Source organism: Sciurus vulgaris, assembly GCF_902686455.1.
Source record: "Sciurus vulgaris genome assembly, chromosome: 10".
Taxonomy (NCBI): domain Eukaryota; kingdom Metazoa; phylum Chordata; class Mammalia; order Rodentia; family Sciuridae; genus Sciurus; species Sciurus vulgaris.
Genome location: NC_136470.1, coordinates 3330809 through 3344489, shown reverse-complemented (window position 1 = coordinate 3344489; position 13681 = coordinate 3330809). Strand labels below are relative to the sequence as shown.

General features: G+C 54.6%; 1 protein-coding gene across 1 annotated transcript in view; it reads left to right on the top strand.

Moving 5' to 3' along the window:
- The first annotated feature begins 4541 nt into the window (after positions 1-4541).
- ABCG1 (ATP binding cassette subfamily G member 1) overlaps positions 4542-13681 on the top strand; it is a 56161-nt gene continuing 47021 nt past the window's right edge. Inside the window, exons 1-2 of the mRNA XM_079100458.1 lie at positions 4542-4694; positions 10352-10595. Coding sequence (XP_078956584.1) covers positions 4653-4694; positions 10352-10595 — 286 coding nt within the window. The 5' untranslated portion in view covers positions 4542-4652. The remainder of the gene's footprint in view (positions 4695-10351; positions 10596-13681) is intronic.

The following is a 13681-nucleotide window of genomic DNA, read 5'->3' as shown; positions in this document are numbered from 1 at the left end:
CTGCTCTGAACTGACTGGGCTGTAGAAACAAGTGGGCATCCACCACTCCACCCAGCTTTGAGGCTTTGGGGAAAGAAATCCCTTAAACTGCCGACTCTCATATGCTGTGGACAGTGATCTCGACATGGGAGCGGGGAGCCAAGGAGAGGGCAGAAGGACCAGGCTTCTTCAGTTTTTTTCCTTCCTGAAGTGGAGAGGTGTCAAGAGAAGATGTCCACCGGTTACTCCATGAAGCACACACCGGGCAGCATAGACAAAGGGCCACACTGCCAGTACAGATACACACTGGCAGGTGGCGTCCACACTGGCAACCAGTGTGCACTCTGGCAGGCTGAAGACCATCAGCAGTTAGCAAGATGGGAACCAGAGGACCTGGAGTGGAACAGACTTAACAGCTGAGATGTCTAGGGAAATCCTTCCCAAGCTGTCCCTGGGACGGGAACCTCGCTGTGGATAAACACCCCTGCCTGCCTGGAGCTGACGTCCAGTGGGGGTACCAGCAGTCCCACATCAACAGAACCTGCGCCCCACAGACCACAGGAGACACAGCATGGTAACCAGGTGGCTGGAGTCACAGCTGCAGAGATCCAGTTCTCAGGTGGGAACACAGAGGGGGACCCCGAAAGGCCCGGAGTGCTGAAGACAAGAGCCCCACGTCCCCAGTCTGCCTCTGGCTGCCCCATCCTCACAAGAGTCCCCCAGCCAAAGCCAAGACTGATGTCCAGCCTGTGTGAGGCCCTGGAACAACATCAAACCTGCCAGTCTGGGCAGGAGCTTTAGCCTTCAATCCTCACCTGACTGTCTGCCACACTTGGGGCAGAGACTCTCTGAGTCCACCCCGTGTGAGCGCCCAGCATGCAGGACAGCTCCTGGCACCTGCAGACCAGCTTGGACCCAGCTGCAGGCTGGAGGCTCAGGTCTTGGAAGGAGCTCAGGTGCTGATCTGCAGGGGAGGGGGCGGGCAGCCTGCACGACACAGTCCACTCAGGCTGCCCCAGAGCCTTGGTCCTCCAGCAGGCAGACTCCAGACCCCAGCAGACTGTGAGCAAGTCTGTAGTCATGAGGGCACATTCCTCAGAATTCTTCTTAGCAGGTGAGGAGGCCAGGAAGCCACACATGTCCCCAAAGGCTCCTGGGGCAGGATGCTGGGACCTGGGTCCCCTCCAGGGCAGGACCAACCCAACATGCCAAGCCAGCTTCCTTGGGGCTGGCTTGGTGGCTCGTCTGGCCATCTGGCTTGCCTGTCCCCACCCTCACCAGGCACCAACTGTAGGATCCTCACCCCAAAACCAAGCCTTGGTGTCTCCTCTCCTCATTCTCAGCTGAGTGGCTGATAGTGGCAGAGAGAAACTGCACCATTGTTGCAATAGGATTTGAACTAGAAGTGTGATGACAGGACCTGAAGGCACTAGTCAGCTGAGTCAAAGGATCTGGGTGGCTCTCCACTTGAAGTTGCCTGGGTCTACTGCTGCCAACGTCAATGTCAACTCGGGCTGTGTTAACAGAGCCAGAGTCAAGGAGTGGGTTTTCCCTGTGTGCTCTGTCTTGATCAGACATACTCTGAATAGGTGTCTGTGGAAGACCCTGAATTTCACAAAGGATGCTGAGAAACTGGTCCTCATCTGCGGAAGAGGGAGTGGGATGAAAGGGCAGCTCCTACGAAGTCATGCTGGAGGACAGGATGTTTGAACAGGGGAGCAAAGACCTGAGAGGACACTCCTATAACACATGCCACGTTGCTATGGAACGCAGAGCAGACGGGTTGGCAGGGAGTCTGATGATCCAGGGACCACTTACTAAAGTCAGCCCTCGTATCCATGGGTTCTGCATTTGTGAATTCAAGCAAGCATGAATCAAAAATATTTTTTAAATGCATCTACATTGAATATATACAGATGTTTTTTCAGTCATTATTCCCTAAACAAAATAATTTAACTACTTTTGACATTGTAGCAGGTATTGTAAGATGATTTATAGTATATGGGAGGATGCAAGTAGGCTGTATGCAAATATGACACCATTTTACTTAAGGGATAGTTTGGTATTGAAGACGGTCTGGGAACAAATCCCCCATGATACTGAGGAACAACTCTATTTCATAATGCAATGATTTTCCTGTTGAGACAGGAAGTGGCTCCCCACTGGATGTCTTCCAGCCCAGCCTGGCCCACCTGTGGGTCATGTCTTGGCAGAGATTCCTGCTGGGGTTGGGTCTGGACCTGATGCTCCTGGGGCGAGCTCCTCTTGTTTTCTCCAGCCCACGCTTCTGTTCAGAAGGCATCAAAATGGCCTGGGGAAGCCTCTATGCCCCTGTTCTCCTGTGTGATTCCACCAGGGCCAACACGCCCATTTCCTTCCATGTGGCCCAGACCAGTGTCCTCCAAGTTAGGCACACCTGGCACAGTGACTGGCTGCCAGGAGATAAGACTGAGCGTGGAGATGCTGGGAGCGTTGTGTAGGAACAGCCCACCTGAGCAGAAGCCAGCATGGGTACGAGAGTCACGGGAAGAGCAAGAGACCAGGAGATGAGGTAGGAACACAGGTCCTTGACCTGGAGGGCTCCACCCAGCACACACACACCTTCCATCACCAAAGGCAGGTGTTCTCCCAGCCTAGGCCCATCCGAGTTGGCTTCCCGTCACTTACAACCAAGAGTCCTGGTACAGGTGCTATGTACCTGCCCAGCTCCACCCTGGCTCTTCGGAGTGGGCACCAGAAGGATGGTGTAAGGACTGGAGCTGGATGTCTCCATGTGGAATTTCCCAACCCGTTGAGATGACTGTGACCCCAGGATACAGATGGCATCTGAGGACCCTTTCCACGGCCCACAGTGGGAAGTCCACAGCCTACATCCCGCTGGTCACTGCCTGCCCCTCTGTCTTCCTCCCAGCCCTGATCACTCTCAGCAGCCCAGCAAGCACAGCTGCATCTCTCCAGTTCCTGAACAACCACAGTGGCCAGGCTGGAGCAAACCACCTGGGGGTTGAAGCCACTGGGTCTATGCTTGAACTGAAGGTTGGTCAATCCCACACAAATCACAGGGCAGAGAACTAGGGGGAGAGAAGAGGAGAATTTTCCAGAAGGAAATCTGGACATTCCTGAAAGTATGGAGACTGGGTATGGACAGAAAATGGATGTCCTTGCAACAGGCACCCTGATATCAAGACCCTCACCCTGGTCACATGCAGATTTCCTCTTTATCTGCTTTCCTGTCTCCTCTTCTTATGTTCTTCCTGTCCCTGGAGCAAGTGGTGGCCCAGTCTCCAGTGAGGAGGAACTTTCTCTCTCCCGGGGAGGTCTATGGGTGCAAAACGTCTTTCCAGAACATTCTGACTTGTTGGTCTCCCATTCAGTATATCTGTGACTGACCAGTAGATATCGGACACGTGAAAATGCAGCAGATTTTCTCCTTCCGCCAATATATAACAGGTAGTGTCCGGACACCTTGAGGGAAACCCCCCTGGCAAAAGCAGGCCCTGTCCTCCTTAGCTGCTTACCTCCTTCCTTTCCAAGGGGAGAATATGGACAGGCAGGGGAACGTGTGGGTGTGTTGCTCACCTGACTGCCTCCTTCCTAGGTGAGGAGAAAGCTCTGATTCCAGAGGTGTGATGGGGCGGGAGGCCCAGGAGAGCTGGAGGTGAGAGGAAACTTTCCTAGTTTTTGTCCCAACATGCACACAACTGAAACAAAAGCATTCCTGAGAGTGGGGCTAAAGAATGCCTTGTCGCCCTGGTTATCAGGAAACGGCCACACTTCCATATAATAAGGGCTTGAGCAGATGGCAGGCCATCTGATACTCCGGTCTGGGGCCAGATGAGAGGGTGACCTAATGTCATTACTTATACAGGCCCACGAACACAGTTGTGGAACGGAGGAAAAACACCTCCATCTGCAAAGTGAGCCTTCCCTTTATTTGGGGAGTGGGGTGCTGACAGCTGCCTGCGCATCTTCACCTGGCAACCGTAGTTAGCGTCAGCACTGCGCTTGCGCACAACAGCGTTGCAGTATGAGAGCATGTGCTGCCTCGGTGTGGGGGTCGCCCCACTTTGAGCTGTGGTTGGGGGAGGGGAGCCGGAACAGTCCTCAGGCTTAGTCCTTCTTTAGTCCTCAGGCTTCTACCTGGGAGAGACGTGCCCACCAACGACAGAATGAAAAATAAGTCGCCCGCTCTTGATCCTCGCTCCCCTACACCCCCTCCTGCGTGGTCCACACAGCCGCCCCCAGGTTTGCAGGCAGCGGTTTTCTGAGCTCCAGACCCCGCAGTCGGGCGTCCCCGCGGGCCTGCCCCGGGCGGCGCTGCCCAACCCCCGCGAGCTCTGGACCCCAGGGAAGCGGGCGGGGGCGGGTCTACAGCGTCCTCCAGGCCCAGAGGCGCACGGTAGCGCTGGCGGCTCGGGGACCCGCAGCGGGCCGGCCGCCCCCGGCAGGAGCAAAACAAGAGCACGCGCACCTGCCGGCCGCCCGCCCCCTGGGCGCTGGCCAATCGCCGCGCGGGGCGGGGCCGACGCGCCGGCCCGGCCCAGGCGGTAGCCCAGCCTGAGCCAGCGCTGGGCGCAGCGGCAGAGCCAGGAGCCAGCGCAGCCTCGTCGCCGCAGCCTCGTCCCAGTCGCCCGCTGCCTCGTCCCCGCCGCCGCCGCCACCGCCCCCGGGGCATGGCCTGTCTGATGGCCGCTTTCTCGGTCGGCACCGCCATGGTGAGTGAGCGCATCTTGGCGGCCAGGCTGGGTTTTCTTTTCCGGGAGGGCAGAAAACACACAAAGACGCTCACGCCTGTCCTCACACCCCTCCCTGGGAGCGCGCCCTCTGGGCGCTGACCCAGAGCCCTCTTTCCCCGGCGAGGCATGCCCAACTCGAGTGGCCCCCGCCCTGGCCACCTGGCGCCTCGGGATGCTATTTGCACTCGCCGAGAACGCCGAGAGGACGGAGGGGCCAGGAGTGGGGCGCCGGGCAGCGAGCAACCCCACAAGTGCACAGAGGGCTTTGACCTCGTCCGCCTCCAGGTGAGGGGCTTGAGGCCTTTGCGACCCTGACGCACTGGAGAGGGGCTGTAGCGTGGGCCTGAGGGAGGGGAGTGTCCGATCTCTCTGCCGGTGCACACGGCAGTGGGTTTGGGAGCGGGGGCTTCCCAAGCCACCCCTCCGGAACTCTGGGCACAGTCTGGGGGAACACAAAGAAGATAGGCTTCCGAGAGCAGAAGCCTGCGCTGCCCCTGCGCTCCCTGGGGACAGCTACTCGCAGAGGGGGCAGCGGAGTCCCTGGGGAGACAGAGGAGGGGCGAGCCTGGATCCTGCCGGCAACCTTTCTGCGAGCCCTGGGTGGGGCAGAGGCGTGCGTCTCTCTTCTCCCGAGGGAACCAGCTCCAAGGGGATGAAGGGGTGCCGGCTAGACGGTTACCGCAAGTGCTGTTCCCATGGGTGGTCAAGCATCTGCCCTAGCGCGTTCGCTCACACCAGGGAGAAAACAAACTAACCACAGCCCACCCACCTCACCTCATCCTAGGACCTTCCACTCACTTCTGTGCCTAGCACACCGACATTGCTGTTAGGTGCCAATGGCTAGGTTTCAGGCCATCTAGAGTACACATAGCAAGTCCTCCGTATTCCAACTCGGATCGTCCGGTTCGCCACCATCTATCTGTGTATTACTATCCTGCCGGCTCCTTCCCATAGGCTGTAAGCGCTCAGTGCACAGCGTGCGCGGGTCCCCCCTCCCCTCTCCTTTATTTCATTTTTAGCATCCTGTATTTGAAGTCAGCAGAGCTCAGTAGGATTTGACCGACAGTTACCTCTTGCCTTGAGCTCAAGAGAAAAAAAAAAAAAAGGTAGCAGTCTTTGTGCGCATGCTCTTCTCTGACAACTGCATCCTGTGATTCCAAACAGGTTACTGTAGAACATGCCTCGCGAGCCAGCTCATTATATAATGATTTCGTGTAAACGGATAGAATGGGGGAGTGTTAAGGAGGTTGATAGTGGGGTGGAGAGGCTGCCAAGAGACCCTCAGGCTAGCCCCCACCTCTATCACTGCCCAGCCTTTGACTTGCTAGGCATAAAAGATAATGGAAAAAAGCTGGGGGAAGGAGCCCATCCAGTCCCTCCTCGCCATGTTTACTTTTATCTAGTTGAAGGTTGGAGGAACACCTGCAGATTCTTCCTTTTGCACTTGTTCATTTACTTGGAGTTCCTAAATTATGCTGGTAATGGAAAATTAAGGCTACTGATGTTCACTGCATGTGAAGGAAATTTCTGTTCTTTTAAGTGATGGATAATTCTTCAAATTCTTTTAGAGCTGCAGAGGTGGCTTGTTCATGGGGAAAATGAATCAGAACACTCTAAGATATAGATTTTCTATACTAATTTTTTTTAAATGTTGTGTTATGGTTTGATACAGCCCCAGAGCTGTATCTCACAGGTAGGTGCTAATGGCTGGGCTTATTTTTCCAGATAACCTTGTTTTGTTTGAGAATCATTTTCCTCCTTGAAAACCTGGCACTCTTTTTAAGAAAAATTCTGTTGGTAGTCATATCCTCAAGTGTACCAATCTTGCCACACAGACCTCTCGGTGGGCTCAGGCCTCAGGCTGAGCTCCTTGGACACTCCCCTCACACCCAGGAAAACATTCTCACCAGTGGAAGCCAGGAAACGCCCAAACAGGGTCTCCCCAGCCCCTCGACCTGCAGGAATGGACTTAGACTCTACCACGTGTCATGCAGCACTGGTGGGTGGGTGTGGAGGCCTAGCAGACAGAGCAGCAGAACAGTAAGAGGGACACGGGAGGGAATAGGTGTTTGTTTTATTTTTAATGAGCTCAGGAGGCTGAGGAAAAGCTAGCTGTAACCTACATTGCCGGCAGCTCTCATCTGAGGATGTTTCCAGAGAGCTGGTCTATTTTGGAGTGACAGGCCACTGCCTCCCATTACACAGGTTTCTGGCGGGGCTGCTGGACCTCTGTGGGGAAAGGGTGGGAGTGGGTGCCCGGCTGGGGTGTGACAGGGCGGGGCTGTGGGACTTTCTCAGCCTGCAGTGGATTCTCATAGCAGATGACCCTGCAGACCCACCAGTTGTGGCCACGGAGAGCTAAGCAGTGCTTGCGCCTTGTCAAGGTGGCTGGGTGGGAGTCCTTGGAGCCGGACCCCAACAGGGCCACTCCCTAACGTGGGGCTGTGGCCAGGCAGGCCTCCCTGTGCTTCTCACGTTGGAGCAGGTGACCTCCCTCGCCCGCCGTCAGAGTCTGCAGGGGCTGGAGTGCTGTCGCTGTGGAAGCAGTAGCCACCACTGTCGACAGTGGCTTCCCTGGTGTGCTCGGGCATCCTTCTTCAGTACTTTACATTGTGAGCACCTGATGCCAGCTTCTGTCCCAACTCCAAGTCAGGTTAGTCACACAGCTCTGTGCTGCTGGCCTGTCCACTTGTCTCCAGCCCCCTCACCACCCTCTGGTTCAGGGCAGCCACCCCATCCCAGTTGCACAGTGCGGGAGGGGATTGTGCTGCGTCCTGCAGTTCCCAGCCTGGCACTACCCAGCTTGAGAGCCCTCTGTGGCTCCCCATCAACCCTCAGACAAAGTGCAAATTCCTTGACAGTGTTTGTGAGCCCTTCGCCAGGGGACCCTGTTTGCCCCTCTAGTCTCATCTTACACCAAAGCCCCCTGCCTGCTGCTGTCCCCCTGCCCAGCGCATGCTCCCTGCAGGTCTCTGGATGTTCCACTTTCTCTTGTGGTGAGGTCTTTTACGTGCTGTTGGCTTGCAGGAGCACCATGCTCCAGCGCCTGCCCCATCACCTGCTGGCCTCAGCCAAGACTGTATTTCTGCAGGAAGACTTTCCCAGAGCCCCACCCCAGAGTCTCCTGTGCCCCCTCTGAGTCTCCTGTGGCCTCAGGCCTCACCCTATTGTGATCGCCTATTTTCTTGCCTGGGGCTCAATCTTGGACTTGGGCTTGTTGAGGCCAGAGGCTGTGTCTAAGGGACTGGCTTTATCTGGTGTTCAGTTTGTCAAATGAATGAACAAGTAAGTGAGTGACCAGATGGATCTGGGGTCTAGGGGAAAATCCAGACCTCTGATGTCTGATGTCTGCCATGACTGATGGATGGGACACTGGCCACTTCTCCCTGTGTTCCAAGGGGTTTCCTTAACAAGAAGCCATCACCTGAGCTTTCTCAGGGGTCCGATACTTGTGTTATTTGCTGGGGAGAGATCCATGATTCACTCACTGCAGCAGGCATCCAAGAGGTAGAGGTCAAGGGGGCCCACAAGTAGGGAGGGACGCCAGAACACTTCCACCCCACCCTAACTAACCCCAGCCCTGGAGGTCCTGGGAGGGAGTCCAGCCTGCAGCACGTTTGGGCTTGGGACCAGCACTCTTGCCTTTCCGTTCATGTGGCTAGGCAGCGATTGGGATGGAGTTTGGGACCAGGCCTGAGCTACCCGTTGCCCATTGCTCCTCGACATCCCTCCCCACACGGCTGGTACCGGGTGTTTCCCAGGCTCTTTGGAGTCCACACGGGTGATACCTGGAAGAGCAGGTGAGGCCCAAGGGGCAGGTGGAATGGGCAGAGGGAAGGCCCCCGGTGCACGCTTGGTAGACTGGGCTTCAGGGGCACATTCCTGTCATATCACCAAGGCCTGTGACCACTGAACTAGCCGTCTCCCAGAACCCTTTTAAGGACCCAGCCAGGTGGGTGCAGCCCAAGGAGCTCCTGCAGGGTGCTTAGGTCTCGTTAGCAGGCAGGATAGGCACCAGCCTTCCCCCGTGCTGCCCGGGGATACCCGAGCCTGCCTAGGGTGGCGTTTGGAACAGCTCATGTGCTCTGCATGACTCTCCTTACTCTGCACCTTTGTTTCCTTCCACACGGGTTGGAGCCGATGAGCTAGAGTTCTCATTTGGTGAAGGTTTTGGGAAGTGGGAGAGCCTTCGAGGGGTGTGGTGTGTAGATCTTTTCGTAAATGAGAAGCTACATTTTCCGTTGCCAAGAGATCCAGAGTCGCTGTGCCCATCTCTCCAGCCCACCCTCCAATTGCGTTTCCAGCGTTTAAAACCCCCAAGTTTAGAACTAGATTCTGGAGCTTCTAGATAACTAGGTAACTCCAGCTTCTCTGTGATCCAGGCACCTGCCCTCAAGGGGACATGCTGGTGGGCAGAGGTGACCAGTTGAGTTTTGTGGTGTCTGGGGGTTTTATGGATAACCCATTTTCTGGTTTTATTCTGGTTTTTGATAAGAAATAGTTAGCAAACCTAGGGACGAGAACAATACAATGAGTTTCCACTTTAGAACAAGTGACAAGGGCACTGTCCCCAGCCTAGGGCACTTGGAGTGACCTGTGGGCAGCTCAGTGAGGGGCAGGCTCTCTCACAGAGGCACAGTCAGCAGCCGGTGGAGTGTTGTGAAAGGCCACTGCTTGGGATTCAGGAGAGAACATTCCACACGATGTCTGTTGCCCGGGCACATGTGCTTGGAGGTCCGGGTCTTACCCGTTGGGTCAGTTGCCAAGCTATGAGAAAAGCCCACCCCTCCTTTGCATATGTGCTCTGGGTCTCCACTGGCCTGTCGGCTACTGTCCCTTTGACTCCAGGCTGGAGCTTCAAAGCCAGTGCAAGGGTGGAGGGTGCAGCTCAGAGGAGGAGCCCTTGCCCGGCATGCACCCGGCTCTGGTTCCACCCCAACACCGTTAAAAAAACAAAACATGCTGGCTACGAAATACGAGGTATGAGGCCCTGGTGTGCTGCAGCCAGGTGAGCACCTGATGTGTTCTGATGACTCGAATTTGGAGATCACTCCAGCTCTTCACTTGAGGGTGGACTTGGAGCAGCTCCATGAACTGTGCCTCCGTCACCTTGTGCATGTGACAGAGAGAACGCCGAGCCGGCTCGCTCCTCAGTACTCTTGTGAAGACATGGTGAGGGAGTAGCAAGCACCGGGGGAATTTAAAAGGAAAGTGCAAAGACCACCCCACACACCCCACAGCTCTCCTTGTGCGTTTGCTACGGGATGACAAAAGGAAGTTATGCGGTTCTTAGGAGCCTCGTGTTTTTATGAGTTGACCATAAACAGGTGACTTTTTATGGTAGCCAGTGTTGTCTCCACTGAAGCAAGTGAGTCACTTATAATATGGCTTTGTGATTAGACTTTATGATTCCAAAGGAAGGTCAGTTTAACGTTTTATCTTTTTAATAGAAGAGAAAGCGATGGCTAGCCGTGACAGCTCCCGTGGTCGGTGTCTGCCCGCTGCCAAAGGCGCTCTCACAGCGAGAGAAGCGTGCTGTTAATAATGGATGACCCGAGCCTCGTGCCCAGTCTCCTGACTTTCCTGATGTCCATATGCCAGATGACACATCTTGTGCTTCCTCCTCGTTTTTCTAGAATGCCAGCAGTTACTCCGCAGCAATGGCGGAGCCTAAGTCGGTGTGTGTCTCGGTGGACGAGGTGGTGTCCAGCCACGTGGACGACGCTGAGACAGACCTTCTGAATGGGCATCTGAAGAAGGTGGACAACAACCTCACTGAGGCCCAGCGCTTTTCCTCCCTGCCCCGGAGGGCAGCTGTGAACATTGAGTTCAAGGACCTTTCCTACTCGGTTCCCGAAGGACCATGGTGGAGGAAGAAAGGTAGGGAGGGAGGCTGGTCTGGACACCCAACTGGGAAGAGACTGTGATACAGGCCACTGGTCGTTTGGGGAAAATCTAGATCTGGGGCGACTGAGATTCCCTTCCCGTGCCTTTGCCATCCAGGCTGATTTATTTAATGCTTTATGCCAGCTTCTTCTCAGCCATGAAGTGAAGTTCGGATTAAGTGATCTAAAAGTTCGCAGTGACCGTAAAGTTCGGTGGTATTATTACAGGTAGAGTAGCTCTTATGGGAAATGCCTGGGACCCGAAGTATTTCAGATTTTAGGTTTCTTTTTCAGATTTTACAGTGTTTGCTGATACATAATGAGGTACCAAGGGCATGGACCCAAGTCTAAACATGACCTTTGTCTATTTCACGTACATCTTATGCGATTTTTGAGTGCACCTGCATTTTAACTGCATCATGTCATGTGAGGTCAAATGTGGAATTTTCTACTTGCGGTGTCATGACATTGCTCAAAACGTAGAGACTGGGGAGCACTTTGGGTTTCAGAGTTTTGGACCAGGTGTGCTCAGCCAGCTTGAGAACCTGACAGAAGCCAGCAGTGTTCACGTGTGCTTGTTTCTGGCAGGTGCTGCAGGCTGTCCTTGGTGGACATTGTGTATGGTTTATGCCAGTCTTTCGGGGCGAAGCAGACTTCCAGCCATGCAGAGTTAATCAGAAGGCAGGTGCTCCCCAGGTCTGACCTGCTGGGAAGCCAGCGTCTGCCATCACCTCTCTGAGAACCCATCATTTTATTTGAGGACTCTGGAAGGACTCTTAGACGGGAGGTGCTGGTGGACTGTAGGGAAAAGCAAGCTGTTGGAAAGTGGGCTATGTAGGTACAAACTCAGTGTGGGACATTGCCACAGATTTGTCAGGTGCTCAGGGGGTTATGACAGGCGTCTTGAGTTCCTCGGTCACCCTTCCTCACCTGACTTTCAGCGCGCAGAGCATTAATGCTTCCCTGGGCTGGTACTTCTTTGTCCACCCGATCCGCCTCTTGCAGGCTTTACGTCCACACGCAGTCCCTTGGTGACCCCTCCTTGGGTGGGCGTGGCTGGGGAAGGAGGGTGCTGGTCTCCTGTTTCTACTGAAGCACCAGAAGCAACTTGGAAATCTGAGAGGAATTTTGATCAGAATAAGTGACTCAGGCAACCCTGGAATAATATAACTTTTAGGACTCTCAGCAAATCTGGACTTAACCTTTCTTTTTGAAGAGGACCAACCAAGACATTATGTTTTTATTTTTATTTCTTCTTTTCCCTCATGTCTTTGTTTCTCTATAAACTGTTTCTCAGTTTCTCTTGAAACTGAACCTTTAAGATCACCAATGTGGGCGGTGTGGACTTGGTTGTAAACACAAGTTGGAACCTAATCAAGGCTGATTCTGGGACCCGTGAGACCAGGTGGTTGTTGGGTGATTATGCCTGTGTTGGTACAACCAGGAGCAGATCCTGTGCCCTCTCAGGGGCCGACTGTAGAGCACTGTTACCTGACACTTACATTTTCAGAGCATGCCAGCCTGTTTTCTTTAGAAAAAATCCTGTGCCAGGTCAGGTTCGGGCCCGTTCTTTGAGGCTGTTGGAATTTCAATACAGGGGTAGCTTTTCCTTCTAACCCGAAGGAAGATCTTATAGAAGCATATACCACGAGACAGTGGGGTAGGCTCCTTATGTTTGGATCTCATTGGTTTGTAGATAGAGTGTGGCAGACCTGTGAGGGGCACAGAGTGGTTTCTTTCAACTGCTGCGTGTGGCCTTGCAGATGCCATCGTGGGTATTGATGGGATGGCATCCGTGACATGAAGATAGCTTGCAGTGCAGCCATGTAGACATGCAAAACCCTGGCAGCATCTTGGTTCGAAACCCAGCACAAAAAGTCTGGCACACACTGCTGCCCAGCTGAGGTTTGCTAGGATCCACCCCCTTGCCGGCCATGTGGCTTGTCCACCCTGTGCTCGCTACGCATTCACGCTGTTCACATCTACCATCGGAGTTGGCCTCCGGGTTATGGCTTCTTGGCGATGAAGGGACACAACTGTCTGTTTTCAGTAGCCCTCAGGAAGCTCAGCCAGGAGCCACTGGGTAGGTGCTTGTCCTATAGTAACCTCTGTGGGCTCTGTAGGGGAGGAGGTGGATATGGGTCCACGGGACTTGCCCATGAATCAGAGATGGTGGAGCCGGAGTGGATGACAGATGAGATTGGCCTGGTGTGTCCCAGTTATTAGTTTCTCAACCATCGAGGTGTGATTTTGCTGGCAGACGTCCTCCCTAGCTCTCCTCTTCCTCAGGAGGAGCTCCTTGGTGCACTGGCTCTGTCCCTGTTCTCCCTGTCCTATGGGCCCTGTCCTTCCTTTCCCTGGGATCTACAAATCAGAGGCTAGGTGGTTTACCACTCCAGCATGAGTTTAGGGTGCGAAATAATTGCCCACCCTCTTCTCACTCTGTAGAAAGGGCACAGAGGCTAGGAGTTGTCTGTGCTCCTGAGTGAGGTGGGGACAGGCCTGGCACGGGGGTGGCAATTTCCCATTGTGGTGGACATGCTGGCCATGGCTTGCCCAGTGTGGGGTCTTCTGAAATGTCAGGGTCCACACAGCCAGCAGGAAGCAGGAGTGTCATGGTGCCTTGGTCACACACTGGGCTGGAGGACACGGCCAAGGAAGCCTGGAGTGTTCCCTACTGAAGGGTCATAGCTGCAGATGTCCTTCTCCATGCTGCCTGCTCTCATTACCAGCCTGCCTTTCAGCTCTATCCAGCTGACTCTGAACTTGGTACCCTATTTCCCCAGTAGAGGTCACACCCCAGCATGAACAAAAAAGTATGCATTAAATCTGGCCCTGCGGCCCTGCAGGTGTCCTCTGGGCGCTGGTGTATGCGGATTCCTCTTGTACCACTCCCACGTGGCCTGCCTCTGCCTCTGCTCCTCGGTCAGCACAGACTGCCCCACCTGTGCGGGTGGACGCTTCCTTTTCCTGCTTTTGTCCTTCTGATATCTCAGGCCCCAGCAGTGACCGGGTTAGGCTGGGAGGCCAAATCCTAGCCACTCTCTGCATATCTTTCCTCATGGTGGCGGTCATCTCTGT